This window comes from Onychostruthus taczanowskii, unplaced genomic scaffold (assembly GCF_017590055.1).
Source record: "Onychostruthus taczanowskii isolate IOZ18803 unplaced genomic scaffold, ASM1759005v1 scaffold64, whole genome shotgun sequence".
Taxonomy (NCBI): Eukaryota; Metazoa; Chordata; class Aves; order Passeriformes; family Passeridae; genus Onychostruthus; species Onychostruthus taczanowskii.
In genome coordinates, this window is record NW_024504122.1 from 1,478,675 (window position 1) to 1,495,830 (window position 17,156).

At 49.7% G+C, this 17,156-nt stretch overlaps 1 protein-coding gene across 1 annotated transcript in view; it reads left to right on the forward strand.

Annotated features, from left to right (window-relative positions):
• The window catches only part of BICDL1 (BICD family like cargo adaptor 1), a 45,191-nt gene extending 31,785 nt beyond the window's left edge, over positions 1 to 13,406 (forward strand). Inside the window, exons 5-11 of the mRNA XM_041420479.1 lie at positions 476 to 622; positions 1,578 to 1,757; positions 2,052 to 2,270; positions 3,379 to 3,522; positions 6,565 to 6,695; positions 9,383 to 9,503; positions 12,876 to 13,406. Coding sequence (XP_041276413.1) covers positions 476 to 622; positions 1,578 to 1,757; positions 2,052 to 2,270; positions 3,379 to 3,522; positions 6,565 to 6,695; positions 9,383 to 9,503; positions 12,876 to 13,067 — 1,134 coding nt within the window. The 3' untranslated portion in view covers positions 13,068 to 13,406. The remainder of the gene's footprint in view (positions 1 to 475; positions 623 to 1,577; positions 1,758 to 2,051; positions 2,271 to 3,378; positions 3,523 to 6,564; positions 6,696 to 9,382; positions 9,504 to 12,875) is intronic.
• Positions 13,407 to 17,156: the final 3,750 nt, after the last annotated feature.

A 17,156-nucleotide genomic window follows, 5' to 3' on the forward strand; every position in this document is an offset into this window, starting at 1 on the left:
CAGCAATGGGCAGTGCTGTGGCACAGCCCTGCAGGGAGCAGGATCCCACAGGCTCACCCTGGATCCTGCTGGCTCACCCTGTGATCTCCAGCAGCCATACAGGAGAAAATGCCACTATCAGGACCAGCCAGGAAAAGCAACCAGCTTTTCCAGTCTTTCAAATGTTAAGGTTCAAGGGATGTGCAGGGGTGGTCTCCACTTAATACCCTTGAATATTCCTGCCTGCTCCCTGACCTGCCAGTGCATACCCAGCCCCTTTGGAGCAGGTCCTGCAGCTTGGGGAAGGAGGATGGATTATTTCTTTTCAGAGCTTTCCTTAGCTTTAAACCACACACAGAGGTAGTTTCTCTCATACAGGTACAGAACATCTGTGTACATCCTTCTGCTTTTTGCTGTTTCATTTCTCTCCTGGGAATGTGGTGTCTCTCCTCTCTGGTCCCTGCAAAGTCTGACAGGGCTTCTCTTTGCCCTGCAGATCAAAATGCTGACGGACAGGAAGCGGGAGCTGGAGCATCGCCTCAGTGCCATGATGGAGGAGAACGACCTGCTCCAGGGAACCGTGGAGGAGCTGCAGGACCGAGTCCTCATCCTGGAGAGACAAAGCCATGACAAGGACCTGCAGGTGAGGAGGCAGCAGTGACACAGGGAGGGGATGGGGAGATGCAGTAAAAGTCATGATTTGGGGTGAAATTTGCCATGAACTGAGAGACAGACAGAACTGGAATAATGAATTGGCTCATGCAAGAATGGCAGCAAGCAAGGAGCTGGGTGTTCCCCATGAAGACAGGTAACAGAAGCATCAACGAGGCATCTTGACAGCAAAGAGCAGCTTAGGAGGGAGATCTGAGCAAGGAAGTGGGGCAGGGTACCGGGGAAATGAGGTAAATGCAAAAAGAATCAGAGGACTCTGGTTACAGTTCATTTTGTTTAATTTTTTAAGAGTAGAATTGGCTTCAAAAGGGGCTTCTCTAGATCCTGCTGTTCCAGAGGGCAGTCACTGGCCTCTTAGATCCCAGTGCTCAGGTGGCTTCCCAACAATCTCCATGGTGTTCATGGCCATGAATCACCAAATGTCACTCCCCAGAAAACAAGCTTGGCACCTCTCGGGCTTAGGGCAGAGCTAGGTTTTTCCATTTCAGTTCTGTGGTTTACCAAGCGCTGGATCCTCAGCTCTGCAAAACAACCCTCAATATTTTTTACCAAAAGTATATTTGTATATTTAAAAATAAAAAAAAGTAAATAGCACTTTCTTTTTGGATCCACTTCCTGCTGTGTTGTTTTCAGCAAATTTCTTTACCTGAGTCCCAACTTCTTCACAATGTTCTCCATTTTAGTGCTGATTAATCTGCTATTTTTATCTTTCTGGATATTCTGGATTCTAAACAGTGTCTGATGACACTTGGAGATTATTAAGCTGCAATAAACAGTAATACCAGCCAAGAGTACTTTCCTCCTGGCTGGAAACCCTGTTTTGTGTCACTCATTCCTCCCTCCCAGCTCCCTCACAAACCAAGAGATTGATCCAGTCCATATTGCCTCCATTAATATTTTTCTGATTCCTTGATTTTCTTCCCAAGCTGCACCAAAGCCAGCTGGAGCTCCAGGAGGTGAGGCTGTCCTACCGGCAGCTGCAGGGCAAGGTGGAGGAGCTCAGCGAGGAGAAAAGTCTCCAAAACCTCAACACAACCAGCACATCCCTGCTCTCTGAGATAGAGCAGAGCATGGAGGCAGAGGAGCTGGAGCAAGAACGAGAACAGGTATTTGCCCTCCAGCCTCTGGGAAAGCCCACGGGCCTCTGTGACCAGTCCCAGAGCAAAAGGGAGTTTAATGCATTTTATCTGAATTTGGAGCTGAACCAAAGGCCAGAAAATTGGGATTGGGGTGTGGCATCAAAACCCTTTTGACCACATGAAAGTAAACCTCTGCATCCATTTCCAAATCAACGTGGCAAATACCTGTGAGGGCTGGCAGTCACACGCTTCACTTGGCCGCGGAGGGAGGCTCTCCATGGCCCTGACAGCCCAGGCTAACGGCAGGCTGTGTTGTTCCAGCTGAGGCTGCAGCTCTGGGAGGCGTACTGCCAGGTGCGGTACCTGTGCTCCCACCTGCGCGGCAACGACAGCGCCGACTCGGCCGTGTCCACCGACTCCTCCATGGACGAGTCCTCAGAAACCTCATCCGCCAAAGACGTGCCGGCCGGGAGCCTGCGCGCCGCCCTCAGCGAGCTCAAGAGACTCATACAGAACGTGCTGGACGGGGCAGACTCCACGGTGAGTTGTGGCACAGAGAGGCCTTGCCTTGGGCACGTCCCCTGGCCCAGAGCTTGCTGGATCTTGAAGGCTCTGGTCTCTCTCTGTGGCTCGCAGAGATGGGCAGGCACAGGGCGCAGCCATCTCTTTGTGTCTCAAATGGTCAGTCAAGAGCCAAGCGTGTGGGGTTTCAGCCTGAAGTGCTCACACCACCTAAAGTTTCAAGCTCATACAACTGTCATAGGCCTGGGAGTCGTTCTGGAAAATTAATAAAAGTAGGCTTACTGTGAGATTTTCAGTAAGTTAGAGTTTCAACGTGGAAATATTGCAGATTGCCTTACATTACAGTTTGGTTATTTCCTTTGGGATTTTCCTAACCTTGCTTTTTTAGCAGTAGTATCACAAAAACATCATAACCCCTATGTCGGGAGGTTATGTCCTGCAGAATTGGGTAGATTTGGTAGAAATGTCTTGGCAGGAGCTGCCAAACTCAAATCCATGGCAGGTTAAGGGTTTTGCTGGCACAAGATGATGTCTGTAGGATGTGGTCCCCAGGCTGCTGGGCAGGAGGGGATGGCATGGAGGGACCACTCAGCATCCATTTGTGCAGAATTACAACAAAACACCTCACTTTTTGTTGTGGCTCAAATCAGGCCTGGTCCCATTCCCTACAAGCTGGTTGCATTGCCATTAGGGCTTATCTGGGGTGCTGTGGTGAGTAAAACAGTGTAGCCCCTGCAGGGAGCTGTGGGGGAGTACTCACCCTCCTCATTTAAGTACCCATAGGCTGACTATAGAGATGAAGTTGTATTTGTTAAATAAACGTAGAGAGTCCTGTAAAAGGTCCACAAACAGAGAGTGTAGCCACATGGGGTACCAAATGGGCAGTAGGTCTCTGTAAATTTGGTTTATGCCAAGCTCTGCATGCTCTTTGCATCATGTGTGGAAGCACTACCCTTAGTTGAGCACCCTTGGTTGTGGAGGTATATGGAAACAAAAAACTCTACCAAAGTCACATTCACATTTTCATTTTCATTGTTTAGCACCCTCATCCCAAACTGGTACCAAATTAATACAATTGCCTTTCTTAAAGTGAAATCTGAGCAAGAGATTTCTCTCCCGCTCTCAGAGCTCTCGGCGAAGCGACGACGACACCTTAGAGGAACAGATCAGGAGAACCAGTGAGGATTCACGAGCCCTGAGGGAATTAATGGAGGGAGAACGGGGAAAACTGAGGCAGAGTTTGGAGGAGCTGCAGCGACTGCACAGCCAGGTTAGCAACTCCCACATTTTACATGTGGTCTTGTAACAGCAGTGTTCATCCTCCAAGACATGCCTTCCATCAAAGAGACCAACATAAATAACCCAGGAGGATTTAGGCCAAACTGGTTGGATGAGGGAGATTTGTTAAACCAAATGCAGAGCATTTAAGCGGATTAAAGTTTCTAACAAATTGTCTGGGGCCCAGCTGAGGCATCATCTCAAGCAGCCAAATTTCCTATAGGCCTTTCTCCCAGTCTACTTTTTAGCCAGACTCTGTTAATTAAATTCTTCTCGGCAGAAGACCTCAAAGTATGAGGCTTCTTGATGTGGGGTACTGGAAACTAGAAAGTGTCCAGGCTGACCTGAATTGCTGCACCGAGCCCTTGTGAGGGGTGTGTGCACCATTGCATGGATATAGAGGTGCTGCTCTGCTGTGCATGGCACCAAGCAGCACCCCAGGGACCAGCTGAGGCAACCTCAACAGCAAGGAATGGTCCACCCCAACACCAACTCCACACCCAAAGCACAGAATCCCATTGCACCCGCACCCAGCACCGTCTGTGTCTGAGGCCCTGTGCCAAGAGCTGGAGATGGACACAGACATCCAAAGAGGTGCTTGTCAGTCCTTGTCTCGGTGGGACAAGAATCCAGATGCTGAAGGGATCTGGAGGCTGCAGCAGAAGCAGCAGCACCTGCACTGGAGCAGGGAATGGGATTAATGTCCTTGGCTGGTCTTCCCAGCAGTGCTGTATCACCCTTTGGAGAGTAAATAGGAAAACACACCCCTGTTCAGAAAGTCAGCACAACCTGAGGTCTGACCGCCTTGTGTAGGGCTGTGGGAGCTCCCACCATGGCACCAAAGGGAAAAGAGTGAGAGCATCATTAAATACCCTGGCAGTGGTGGCTGCACTTGTGTGAGGGTTGGAAATGTCCTGCTTCCACAGCAGCTGATCAGGGCAGAGTGTGGGAGGGGAGCAGCCCTGGAGCCCACCCTTTCCCTAGGACTGCTCCTCTCAGCAGTGTGCCACCACAAAAGACACCTTTGAAGGTCCAGCCTTCTGTCCCCAGTGAGACATAAGCCCAGACACTGCCCTGCCATGCTGCTGCAGTCCTGTACACCACACACAAACTTCCCTTGCCCTTAAACACACCTGAGATGGAAGAGACAAGGGCTCAACCTCTGCAATCTGGCAGTGCTGACAGAGACCTTTAGAGACTTATTCACAGATTTTAGGCTTGTCTGATCTCCCCAAACTCTCCAGACAGGAGGGACCAGAAGACCAGCCCTGGACTGCAAGTCTAGAACCCTGGGTCTGCTTTTAGAGGTCCCCAGCTACCAAAGCTCTGAATATTTAGTAAGCAAAGGGAGGACTGCAGTTCTGTTTTCTTCTCACACCTCTGTGTGATGTGGAGAAAGATGGTGCATAGCTACAAATGCAGCAGCCATTACTCTCAGAGAGGAACTCCAGCCTCCCACAGCCAGTACATGTCTCCCACAGTTTTTTCCTGTTATCCAGCCTCACACTTGGTGCAGGTTAATAATTACTCTCACCACCTATTTAAGAGGCAACATTGTCTTCTGTTCAGTGCTACAGAAAATTGATGCATGTGGAAATCTGGTCCACCCGGGGGAAGCAGTGCTCTGCTGCCTCCTCATCCTTCTGTTCTGGCACTGGCATTGATACAATCAAAGGGGAGCTGCTTCTACATGGCTTTTAGGATCTTGTGGCATCACACACATTCATTGCTCCTGCCCAAGAGCACGGTGAGCAGGTGGAGACAGGAGCCATCCCCTTCTTTGTCTACACGGAGAAGCTATTTCACACCTTCTACCTGTTTGTTTCCTCCCATTCTTACCTGAAGCACAGACACAACCAATTAAAATCCCAAACACCATGTTTTGGGCCTCTGGATCCTCGGTCCCCTGGGATTTCTGTAGAAGTGCTCAGCACCTCTTACATCACCCCATCACCACTGCTCTCTGTCTCATCATTGCTCTGAGGTGCTCCCCATGTAGGGCTGAGGGAGGGCACAGCTCCCCAGTTCCCTGGCAGCCCTGGCACAGCTCCCCAGTTCCCTGGCACAGCACCCTGGTTCCCTGGCAGCCCCAGCACAGCCCCCAGTCCCATGGGGTGTCTCTGCACAGACAGGGTGCATTCACACCCTCCTCCCCTGGCCCAGCCATGCCTCACTAACAGCAGATCCTCCCACGCCCTGGATGTGATCAGCCCTTTTTGACTGTCTGCCCTCTATTTAAAGATTTCTTTGAAGATTCAAGTACTACTGAGCTGCATTTAGAGGCAGGACATGGGTCAAACACTGGAAGGGTTTCCAGGTGGTGGAGTAGTGTAACAGAGCATGTGTGTGCCCTAGACAAAGAAATTAAATGTGTATGAAATATTATGAAGCTGTGCTAATGCAATCCTTGCATGATTTCACACCCTATTAACTCACTCTGCACAGGACCAAAACGATAGATCATTTCTCAGACTATGAAAGACTCCAGACATATTTTAAAGTCTAATTAAAATTGTAAGATGTGCCAGTAACACCTTCCATGGCATGAAAGAGAATTTTCACATCCTTCGACTACAGCTTCATATTACTTCAGAAGATGTAATGGTCCCTTCAAAAAATATTATTTGCTGGTAAATTATGTTAGCAATAGTTTAACCCTGGAAAGATCAGAATTATAACAGGCATACTCAGAGGATGTGTGCAAACTGCTTGGAGAGGGGCAGCATTTTAGCAGTGATGCAGTAGTGTTAGCAAAGTCACAGGTGGGTCCTGCCCTGCACAGCTTTCAGTGCTGTTTCTGCATGTTGCTGAGGCCATCCTGGTGACACATCTTGCCCAGGTCAGCATCCCAGAGCACCTCAGCGCCTTTCACGGAGGGTGGCACCAGCACTAACAGCCCCACTCAGCAGACACAGCTTTTTCTGTGACCAGGGGAGCTCTCAGCCTGCAGGTTGGCCCACGTGGCTTTTCCCCCACACACACGTGTCCATGTTCCCGAGCAGCCCCGGGTTTGACCGCCTCGCTGTGCCCACAGGTGACGCTGCTGAGTGTGGAGATGACGACGCTGAAGGAGGAGCGGGACCGGCTGCGCGGCGCTGCCGAGGACAAGGAGGCGAGCGAACGGCTCCTGCAGGCCATCAGGGACCGCGACGAGGCCATCGCCAAGTGAGTGGCACCAGCAGCCAGAGCCAGGCTGGGCGGCGCTTGAGAAGTGCCATGGCCGGAGATGCCTCTGGAGTGGCTTTCTCCTGCTCTCCACAGCAGCTGTGACAGTGATGTCTTGGTTTTTGGTAGCATTGGGAAGTGCTGCCAGGAGCCTGGGAGCAGGGCAGGAGATGCTAAAGGCAGAGCTGCCCCTGGCTGGACTGGGAGCATTCAGGAGCATTCTGTGAGCTGTGTTTGTGCCATCCGTAGTGCTGGTGTGAGTCACAGCAGGGAGGAGAGGACTTCAGGGAGCCAAATGGAAACAGTGGGCCTGCCCTATTTGTCACATATTTCTTCCTTTGCTATTCCAGAGAAACAGCCCTGCTTGCCTAGCCATCCCCATTACAGCCTGCCTGGGCTTCTTCCCTAAGCCATTCCTCTGGTCACTCCCTCTCCTTTCCTGTTCCATGGTCTTTTTTGCATCTCCAGTCCTGTAAATCTCTGGTTCTCCTTTTGGGATTCTCCCACTGGTTTGGCTCTTTATTTTGCCCATCCTCCTTACACATCTGTGCAGTTCTGCTCCCCCATACCCCAAATTCTCCTTCCTCAGCTCTGTCCTTGGGCTTGCCAAAATGCCCTGAGGAGAGGGACAGACCCCTCTAGAAAGGATTCATCTGATAATCCTTTCAACAAGCAGGTGGGCCAGGACACCACCATTCCAGCGTCTTAGGGGAAAAGCCCTGGACGAGAGGAGGAGCAGGAGAGGGTTGCACCTCTGAGGGTGCAGGAGCTAAATCAGCCTGCACCATCCCTTTTTATGAGTGGCTCAATCAGCCGTGCTGCCCTTGCTGGGCTAGCTGGCTGCCAGACTGCCATGGCTGTCCTCTGTAGCACCTCCATCTGTTGGCAAGGAGAGGAGCATCCCAGCTGTGCCGGGCGTGTGACGTTCTGGTGCCTGTGGGCTGCTGGCTCTGCCGTGGCTATGGCAACACTGCTGCTGCCATCAATCCTGGAAACACCCAACCAGCAGCGGGAAGCGTGGCAACAAAAGGCTGCTTCAGGTGCTCAAACCACAGCCTGCAGTGGAAGGGCACAGCTTCTCCAGTTCACTGTGACCCTGCTGGACAAAGCACCAATGTCTGGGGCTGGCTGTCCTGCAATGCAGGAGCCGTGGGAATGGGGCACGGGAGAGGGGGATTGAGGAGCAGAGTGGCAGCAAGGGGAAGCAGACGAGAGCATCTTGTCACTGAAGTGAAAACATCCCTCCCAGACCGAGTGGGCTGGTTGCTGCCTGAGGAGACTCGTGATTTTCTTCCCACCTCACACCCCAAGGGTTAAGTTGCTTTTGTTTAACCCATCCCCCCAAAAATCCCTAACTCTGAACAGAAATAAAATCACTGCCTGAGGCAGACATCTGGTGTGGAAAATTTTTGCTTGAAGCTGAAGTTTGGCAACATGGGAAGCAATAGGAAAACAGGATCCTTTCAGAGGAAGTGTTAAGCAACCAGTACCTGGAATCTAACACCTGGAAGTGTTAAGCAACCTGTACCTTGGAATATTTGTGTTTATATTCCAGTACCTGGAATATAAACACAAATTCCCAAATTGCTCTTCTGCAGGGGAGCACAAGGGAGCTATTATGAGACAAGGAATGAGCTACAGTAATAAGATGCAATTATTTCTCTCGAAAATGTTTGCAAGAAAAGATGGTTCCCAGCAAGTCATGTTACACTTTCCTATCACACAGCAGTTAATTGAAAACTTAAGCTTTGTGCTTACCTGTGTGCTCCCAGCATGATGAGCAGCATTTCCCAGCTTGGGCAGCTTAGGAAATTGCTCCATCTTAAAGGACCATTCCTTTCCACAAGCAAAGAGCAGCTGGAACATCTCAGCCACTGAGCATCTGGGGCTCTTTGGGTAACCTTGTCCATGGCATGACACACTCAATGTCTACCAAATGTCTGGGAAGAAATGCAGCAGAGGTGTTCTCAAGGGCTGGGACAACACTGAAATTGGGAGCTTTCCTTAAAGCCTAACATTCAATTCAAATAATTCTGACAGTCTGTCACTCTTAAAAAGTATATGCTGTAATAAGCTCTCTTCTTTCATTTCTTCCTTTGATCCTTCCTTCAGTCAAGTCCCAAGTGAAAGCAGAATTGTACTCTTTAAGAGATTTTTATGTTTGTTTTATATTGCAATTTATTGATTGAGTAATCAGACACGAGTAATTTGATTTTTAGCACATATCATTTGTTTTCTATGCATGTAAACTGTCATGGTTTGACACTGGCCCAATGCCAGTGCCCCCACGAAAGTGTATTGCACCAGTGTCAAACCATGATGTAAACAGAAGAAAAAGAGAAAATATTTGAATATAGATTCTACCTTGTTCTAGATCGCCATTTTATTGGCAGATCTTGCACATTATCCAGGCACACTGTTACCTTACACAGCAGTGTATCTGATTTTCTTTCTGTATTCTTCACAGTGTGCATATCAGAAATCTGCTGCTTTAAGGTAAAGATGTCAGAAGGTCTGTCCCACTCTTCAGATTAATAGATTGTTCAGAATACAACAGAGGTGGACAGTGAACACCTTTGGATGTGGGGACTTGCCAGTGAAAGGCATAAATTGTGGACTTGTTTAGATATGCCTGACTCTTTGTTTAGAAAGAAAGAGGTGCCATGTGCGGATTTCTGTCCCCGCAGGAAGAACGCGGTGGAGGTGGAGCTGACCAAGTGCAAGATCGACATGATGTCCCTCAACAGCCAGCTCCTGGACGCCATCCAGCAGAAGGTGAACCTCTCACAGCAGCTGGAGGCCTGGCAGGTGAGCACCCAGCAGGGCAGGGGCTGCAGGACACATGACCCCAGGGGGACTGTCCCCCTCCCTGTGGGTGTGTCCTGTTCTCCGCCTGCACATCCATGGATTGGGTGTTTGGGGGGAGCTGCCCCTCCCTGCTCCAACCCTTTTGGCTGTGAGCAGTTAATTCTACAGCTCTAAACTCATTTAAAATGAAGAAGCAGACTGTGCCTGCTGGCAGAATGGGAAATGTGCATGTTGCTCTGCCCCGGGGTGGGGAGGGGTCTGTGCAGGAGGTGTCCCTAGGCAGGCACACCTTGGGTACACGTGGGCACAGCATGCCTGTGCATGTCCATGATGGAGCAGAAAGGTGGGAGAACAAGGTTGTGCTGATTGTTGCTGCACTGTTTGTATAAACTCTGAAGATCTATCAAGAAGGAGAAGCTAAAGTTCCAGTTCTTCACCAAGTTGAAAAAACAAAGTCATGGCAGTTCCACAGCTGCCCGGGAGATGCTCTGCTTGGGGTCAGTGGGGAAAACCCTTGTGAGCAGACAAAGCTGCCTCCTCCCAAAACCAGCACGAAGGGAGGGCTACTTCAACAGAAAATAAAGCAGACTCAAGAGCAAAGGTCTGTGGCATTTATAGTGATTTACTGCAGACCATGCAAGCCCCCAGCTCTGCTAAAAACCAGCCTGACCAGTAGAAACCTTTCCCGTACAACCTCACTCCTGTTTCAACTCCACTGTGTTTTCGTTTCTCTCTCTCTTTTTTTTTTCCCTTTTCTTTTCTTCTTTCTTTTCTTTTTCCTGCTTACAGTTTGCTTCCTCAGGGCTTTTTACTATCTGGCTCCTTTGGTTTCTGATCTAGTGGCCTTTCTCAGTTCCTGTACCAACAGCTTTAGTCGTACACCCCTCCTGCCTTTGAGGTGAGCTCCCCACACCCTCCATCCCCTCTCCATCTGCTGCCACCATCACCCACATCCTTCTCTGCCCTCACCATCATCTGGCAAGAGGGGCCTGTGGGGGTCTTCATCACCCACCAATATTCTGCCCACACCCCCATCCCAGCAGCAGCCAGGGGCAGCATCCTGCACCCCATGGTGAGGCTTCACCAGGGCACCACGGGCAAAGCCAGCCTGAGGTGCACATATTATTAACCCTGTCTATCCACATATTTAGTATCTGGAAAGGTTCTTGAAAGACAGACTGGGATTTTACTTCTCAGCCTCATTGTCCAAGTGACACTGCTCTGCATAGGAGCTGTCTGGATCCAGCTTCAGTCTGGCAGTCTGGATGGGTGCTGTAAAGTTAGGCCTACTTAGTGCTAGAATAAACCCAGCTTAGGGGTTAAGAACAGGTTCTGTTGCAGTAGCACAGCAACCTCAGACCTGCTCCCATCAGCTCTCTGAGCTGAGGCTCAGGCCCACTTCATGGCAGGAAGTTGTTTCCAACATACTGACCTGAGGTGTTACTACACAGCAGCAAAGTAGTTTCCAGCCACCTCATGTTCCCTCAACAGCAGCTCAGCCACAGAGGCACAAAACAAGTGGGGTGATTTTGTATTTTGGGGACTATTTTGCAAAGGAGTTAGCAGAAAAGTTTCTGATAAAATAGGATAAAAGTCTCTGCTTTAGCTGGGCATAATTGGATGCTTTAATCTGCTAACATTTTGCTTTTGCACACTTCTAGTCTGCATTTCACCAAGGGCTGTCAACAAGATGACAGTGTTCTCTAAGGACATAATCATACAGGCTGTAAAATGGAATTCAAGCAAAAAATCCTCCCCATCCAAGTGCTTTGCTCTCTGACTCACACATCTGACAGACAGGGACCCAATGCAGTGCACTCTCAATAGTGCATATTGTATTTATATATATATATATGATATTTTTTGTGTGGAGATATATATATATAAAATATACACAGAAGTCATTCTCATCCCTTGTTGTATGGTCAGTCAAGGACACAGATCTGCCATGCAGGAGCCTGGCTACCTACTTCATTTAGCAGAAGAGGTGCCTTCAAAATCCAAGTGCTGTACATTTTCACATGGCAGCTTCAGCTCTGAAAACCTGTCTCACTGATACTTCATACTGATGTTCACCTCAACCTCTTCAACTCTCCCTCTGCCTTTCCTCTCTCCAGCCCTGCTCTAAAAAGACCCAAGGCTTCCCCAGTCTGTGTAGCTCTGCACCCTCCTGCTCCCACAGGGGAAGCCCCCATACCAAATTCAGGTCCAGGTCATGGCTATCAATCCTTTTCCCTGCAGAAAATGCTGCAACAAGAGATTAGCCATTATTAAGTTTCCAGTCCCAGCTGGCTGATTGATTCCAATCCAGAGCAGCAGGGGCACCTGCTGGGCAATGGCAGCACCTTCCCTTCAGTCCTGGGGTTGCCCTGGCAGGCTGCCCCTCACCAGGTGCTGAATAAACACCACTCCCACCACTCCAGCCCATCCTGAGTACCTTTGTTCTCACCAGACAGTGTCCTCAGCCCTAGTCAGGGACCAAACTGCTGGGGAGTAGTTGATTCCTCCTGTGGGACTAGTTTGTGTACACACATTTTCACTAAGCTGTAGCTTAAATATGCAATTATAAGAGAAGCAATGGATCTGAAAGTTTAAAATCTATAACATTTATAGGCAGGTTTTCAAGGAACATGTTAGCACATCATTAGTGGCAGCAGAACTGGGTAATTGTTTTGTATAAAGCAGCTTCACTGTGGTGCAAACATGGACGAAATCAGAGCATTCCTGGTACATCTGAAAAGCCACAGTGCATGTTGAGCTGCCAGTCGGAGTTCCCACTGCTATGCTGGCTCTAGGGAAGGAGGGGGTCTAAGGGACAAGCTCAGTTCTGTTTGGTGGGTCTGGTGCAAAGGCCAGGAGGGATCTGGTGGGCCCACACCTGCCCCAGCTCCTCGGCACCTTCCCCACAGAAGCCCCAGTGGCAGTGGCCATGCAGCAGCTCTGCCACCCCTGCCTGTCCACTTGCTGTGCACACAGACCTGCTCAGCACAGACCTCCATCCTTCTTCTGGCCTCTGCTTTCAGCTGCATTTGTTCTTATTTATTTCTCCCCAAAGGGGACATCTGCAGGCTGCAGACAGCAGAGAAACACAGCTTAGGGGTGGCACAGAGTCCCAGGCAGGCACAGAGCTCCTGTGCGAGACCACCTGAGCAATTCATCCCTCAGAACCCTGTGATTGATCTTCCTGACTCCCTGAAAAGCCCCAGGGCAGCGGGCAGAGCTGAGCCTGCTGTGGGGTGGGGACGCAGACCCCGCTCCCTGATCCCTGCTCCATCTCATCACCGCACATTCCATGCCCATTGCATCCACCCCCGCGAGCTCCCGTTGGGCATCAGCTGCCGCTAACGGCCCTGTCCTCTCCCTCTGCTGCAGGATGACATGCACAGGGTCATTGACCAGCAGCTGATGGACAAACACCCGAAGGAATGGAGCCAGCTTGCTTATTCCTTCTCCAGTGGCACCAAGCGGAGTGCCAGGCCCTCCCCCGCGCCCAGGCCGGAGCAGCAGGGGGACGAGCCCGGGGCCGAAGGAAACCGTCTCTTCTCCTTTTTCAAGAAAAATTAATTGGAAAAAGAGAAAACTCTCCAACAATTCCTGCTTCAAGATGGGGAGTGGGGCAGCTGCCAGCTTGCTGATGGACCCAAGTCTGATCCACTGAGTAAAAAAGAAGGGGGCAAAGGAGTTAACCCTTGAGACTCTGCACTATTTACACCGCACCTGGTCTGAACCAAATGTTTACATGAATTGGAGATTTGCAGACTGACAGTGTGATTCTAGTAGAAAGAAACTTTTCTTATTCTATACGTGAAGTGATAAACTTCAGGGTATATTTTAGGAGCTTTGACACAGTCCAGTTTCTGCTGTGAAGAATTCTCTGATTGTCTTAAAAGCATTCTTATGCTGGAGAAGGAAATAAGCAGCCCCAAGACAGAGCAGTGCAGGGGATTGAGAACTTCTGTCACAGGAGCAGAAGGGGAAGAAGAGAGCTGAATGCAAGAGGACAGAAGGGAGTCATTTGTATCACCCTGGCAGCTGTGACATCCTTCATCCATCCCACTGAGACTGGAGTCACTCTGGCCCCAGCAATACCATGTTTTGACAAATGTAGCTTTCTCCGTGGTGGAAGCTGAGCCCTCACTGCAGCTCCTGCCTGGGCACCATCTCCCCTGGAGCTCTGCGTGGCCCTTCACCCTTGCTGGGATCCAGGCTCCTCGAGCTCAGGGCAGGGGACAGATAGGTGGTGTCACACTGTCCTCTCCAGCTCCCTCCTGTTACAGAGGTAAGAGTTGCAGGCTGTAGCTACACAGATTTCTCCCCAGGAGACTGACCATCTACAACAGATTACAGCCTGGATAAAAGTTGTGCATGTTCAGTCCTGGGGCACCTGCTGTTTCTCCAATGGCCAAAAGTAGTTTGAGAGCTTCAGCAAGTCACACACCTTTCCCCAAAGCCATACACATCTCCCAGAGTAAGAAAACTGTCGTTTTAACTGGATAGGCCCCCAAAAGCCTAACTAATAATTCACTGAAAGCCTACTCCCAACGATGTCAGTCAGTCTTTGACACTGGGTTGGCAGACTCCATCCTCAGAAAGCACACTGGCATCTGCCTTCACTGAAGCCAAAGGCTATCAGGGTGTCTACAAAGCTCTGGAAAGCCTGCAGGTTACTCTGCCCTATGCAGTAACACTGGCTATGGCCTGACAGAAAGGAGTATTTGTCCCTGCCTGTGGGTCAGTTGCTACTCAGCCCTTTGGTGAGCAGCTCCAGAAAGCTCCTTTTGATCAAAGATAACCAGAGCTGCTTTGCACGACTTGATCAACAAGAAGGAACGTGGCTTTTCTGGTGTTTGCACACAGCAGTGCTGGAAATCCTGCAATACTCAAGTGGGGACCTGCCCTCTGCACTGGATGGGCACTTCACAGCTCTACCATCATAAGCCAGTGAGGAGCACCTGGCTCAGTTCAGAGATGTCCTGCTGCTGTCATGCAATTTTCACACATTCTCCCAGCTCATGATGCCCACAGGCAGGCCCCAGTTTGTTTCCTGCTGCTTTCAACAGGCCACCACCTACACTGTCCCACAGCAGACAGAGCTGGCTGCACCTTCAGCTCTGCCCTGCTCAGCAAGTTCGGTGCTAACACACCATCCCACAGGGAGCTGCTCTCTGCTCACTACTCACAGGAACAAGCTTTCTGCTAGAACAGGTACCAAACACCTTCTGAGCAGCAGGTAAGAGGCTGGTGGCTTGGGTTTTAGTGTTATTCAGCTTCCCTGTGGGATAGAACATCCATAATACCTCAGTACAAATATTCTTTCCGCCTATGGAGATTTGAGCATTCCTGTATTTCCTTGTTACATTCCTGTATTTCCTTGAAACCACCACACTGGTATGAAATCATCTTGCACTAAGGCAGCTCTGGGCTGCAAGGAGCAGAGTGCTCTGAGATTGGCAGTGATAGTCAAGAGCTGAGTGGTAAAACCCATCTACATGAAAGCAATGAACCCTGGATTGCAGAGCTTCCTCCAGGAAATACTTGGGCAAAGTCCCACCAATACAGCTTGATGCTTTTGGGGAAAGGCACCAGGAGCCTCACAGGCAGGGAAGGAAACTGAACCTTGGCCTCTCCTTTCAAGGCAATGCTCAGCTGTTGAGTATCTGCCTGTAGCCACTTGTGCAAGCAAGGGAAGGGCTGCAGTGCAGTGCCACACGCTCTCAGCCCTCATCCTCCCATCCTGCCTCTACTGTGACTCTGGACAGGGCAGGGACACTGCTCAGCATCTCCTGCTGCCAGGACTCAGTCACACCCACATGCATCACCCCAGCCTTGGATTCCTGATCACCCCAGCCTTGGATTCCTGCAAAATGAGGCGTGGCTGCCAGTGACACCGTGACACCCGTGACACAGTGACACCCGTGACACCGGTGAGCACCGAGAACGATGCTCTGTCACAGGAGAGCCACGTGAACATCTCGGTCCTCAGGGACCTTCCTTCTGCTGCCAGTTGTCATTTGCCAGACCCCACCAACTCTCCTCAAGCCACATGCCCAGCAGTTGTGTGGGACTCTACCCCAGCGAGGATGGATGGATGGATGGATGGATGGATGCAATGCTAAGGCACGGGCCTTAAGTTACCCCATGAAGATGCAGTAAGGAGATGAAGAAAGGTGCCTTCTGCTACGTTTGCTGAGGAAAGTGACTCAAGCAGTTGCAGGGGTAGGCACAGCACATCTCTTCATTTAATGAGAATCCTTAATCCCATTGCAATTTTATTTATTTAACAAGAGTGACAGAAGAGATTGCAAGAGGAAAGTCTGCATGTTCCAAGGTGCCAGTTGGGTATGGTTTCTTCAAACAAGCCCCTTTACCCTAAAGACTTAGTTGCACTACTAAACCCAGAGACACAAGAGAACTGGGTGTAATGAACTGGACAACACACCAAAGGAGACCTCCTTGTGCTGAGCTGCTACTCCACAGGAACAGAAACTGCCTTAACACAGCAGCTAGGTTTTGTCTTCTGTCTTGAAAAACCTCACCTGTGCACTCCTTCACACCCATTTGTCACGTTGTGTTTTAACAAGGTCCCAACTGCTTCACTCTGTGCTGTCATTAACACACTCACCTCCATCCTGTCACAGCCAGGAGCCTGGAATCAGCCTTGCAGTGCTGGCTGGAAGACACTTCACTTGTGGCACTCGACTCTTCCAGGACACACCCAGGGTGTAAAGGAAACATCAGCTCCAGGAGATGAGATGGAGGAAGCACATTAATCCAGCAGGTACTCAGGATCCCAAAGGAGATTTAATGAGTGGGATCAGCAGCTCTAAACACAACCCTCAGCCTTGCTTTTGAGATAATGGTAAATAAAACAGTAGTGCTGCACAGTCACTGTTCAAATATTGCACAGAGAAGAGATGCCTGCTGAGATTAAGGTTACAAAGGACTTTCCCACAGGTAACAGGTGACTGGGCAAATGTTTGTTATGCCAGCCTGAGGGAAAAGGGATCAGTCTCCCCTTCCTAAACTCTGCAAGGGAAGCAACTGTAAACAAGGAACAAATGTAAATGAAAGGCAAGTCACTAGCACTTTATCTTAATGCAAGCTTGGATCAGCAACTTGCTGTGGAGATGAACAGTACATCAAAAAGTTACTGACAAGAGAGTGATTTTGCAGAGAGGGCAGGAAGTGAGGCTGCAGGCAGGGCCACATGCACTTGTCCTACTTAGAATGGTAGATTCCAGCTATGCCTCTCCATCAGGCAAACTCTCTCCTCCCCACTCAGCTATAAAAAGCAAGAATGTTTGAACCAAAAAGCCAAGAAAGGAAGTGTCTGGGTGCTGCAGCAATGATTCCCTTGGATTGAGAGGGAAAAAGCACACAGCAGGGACAAGCAGAAAGAATGTACCTATAGATATGTACATATACCACAGTGCTGTAATTTTTGTATGTAGCAGTCATGTAAATAAATGTATGGTTTTTATAAGATACATATTATAAAAATCTATAAAGGCATATTTTTAGTAAAAACAATGCTCTACTTCTTTTGTAAATAGTTCTCTTCAGAATAAAACATCATTTATACGATACTGTCTCAGCTCTCACCACTTTACTGTGCCCAGCTGCAAAACCAGCTCGTTTTTTGAATTGTCATTT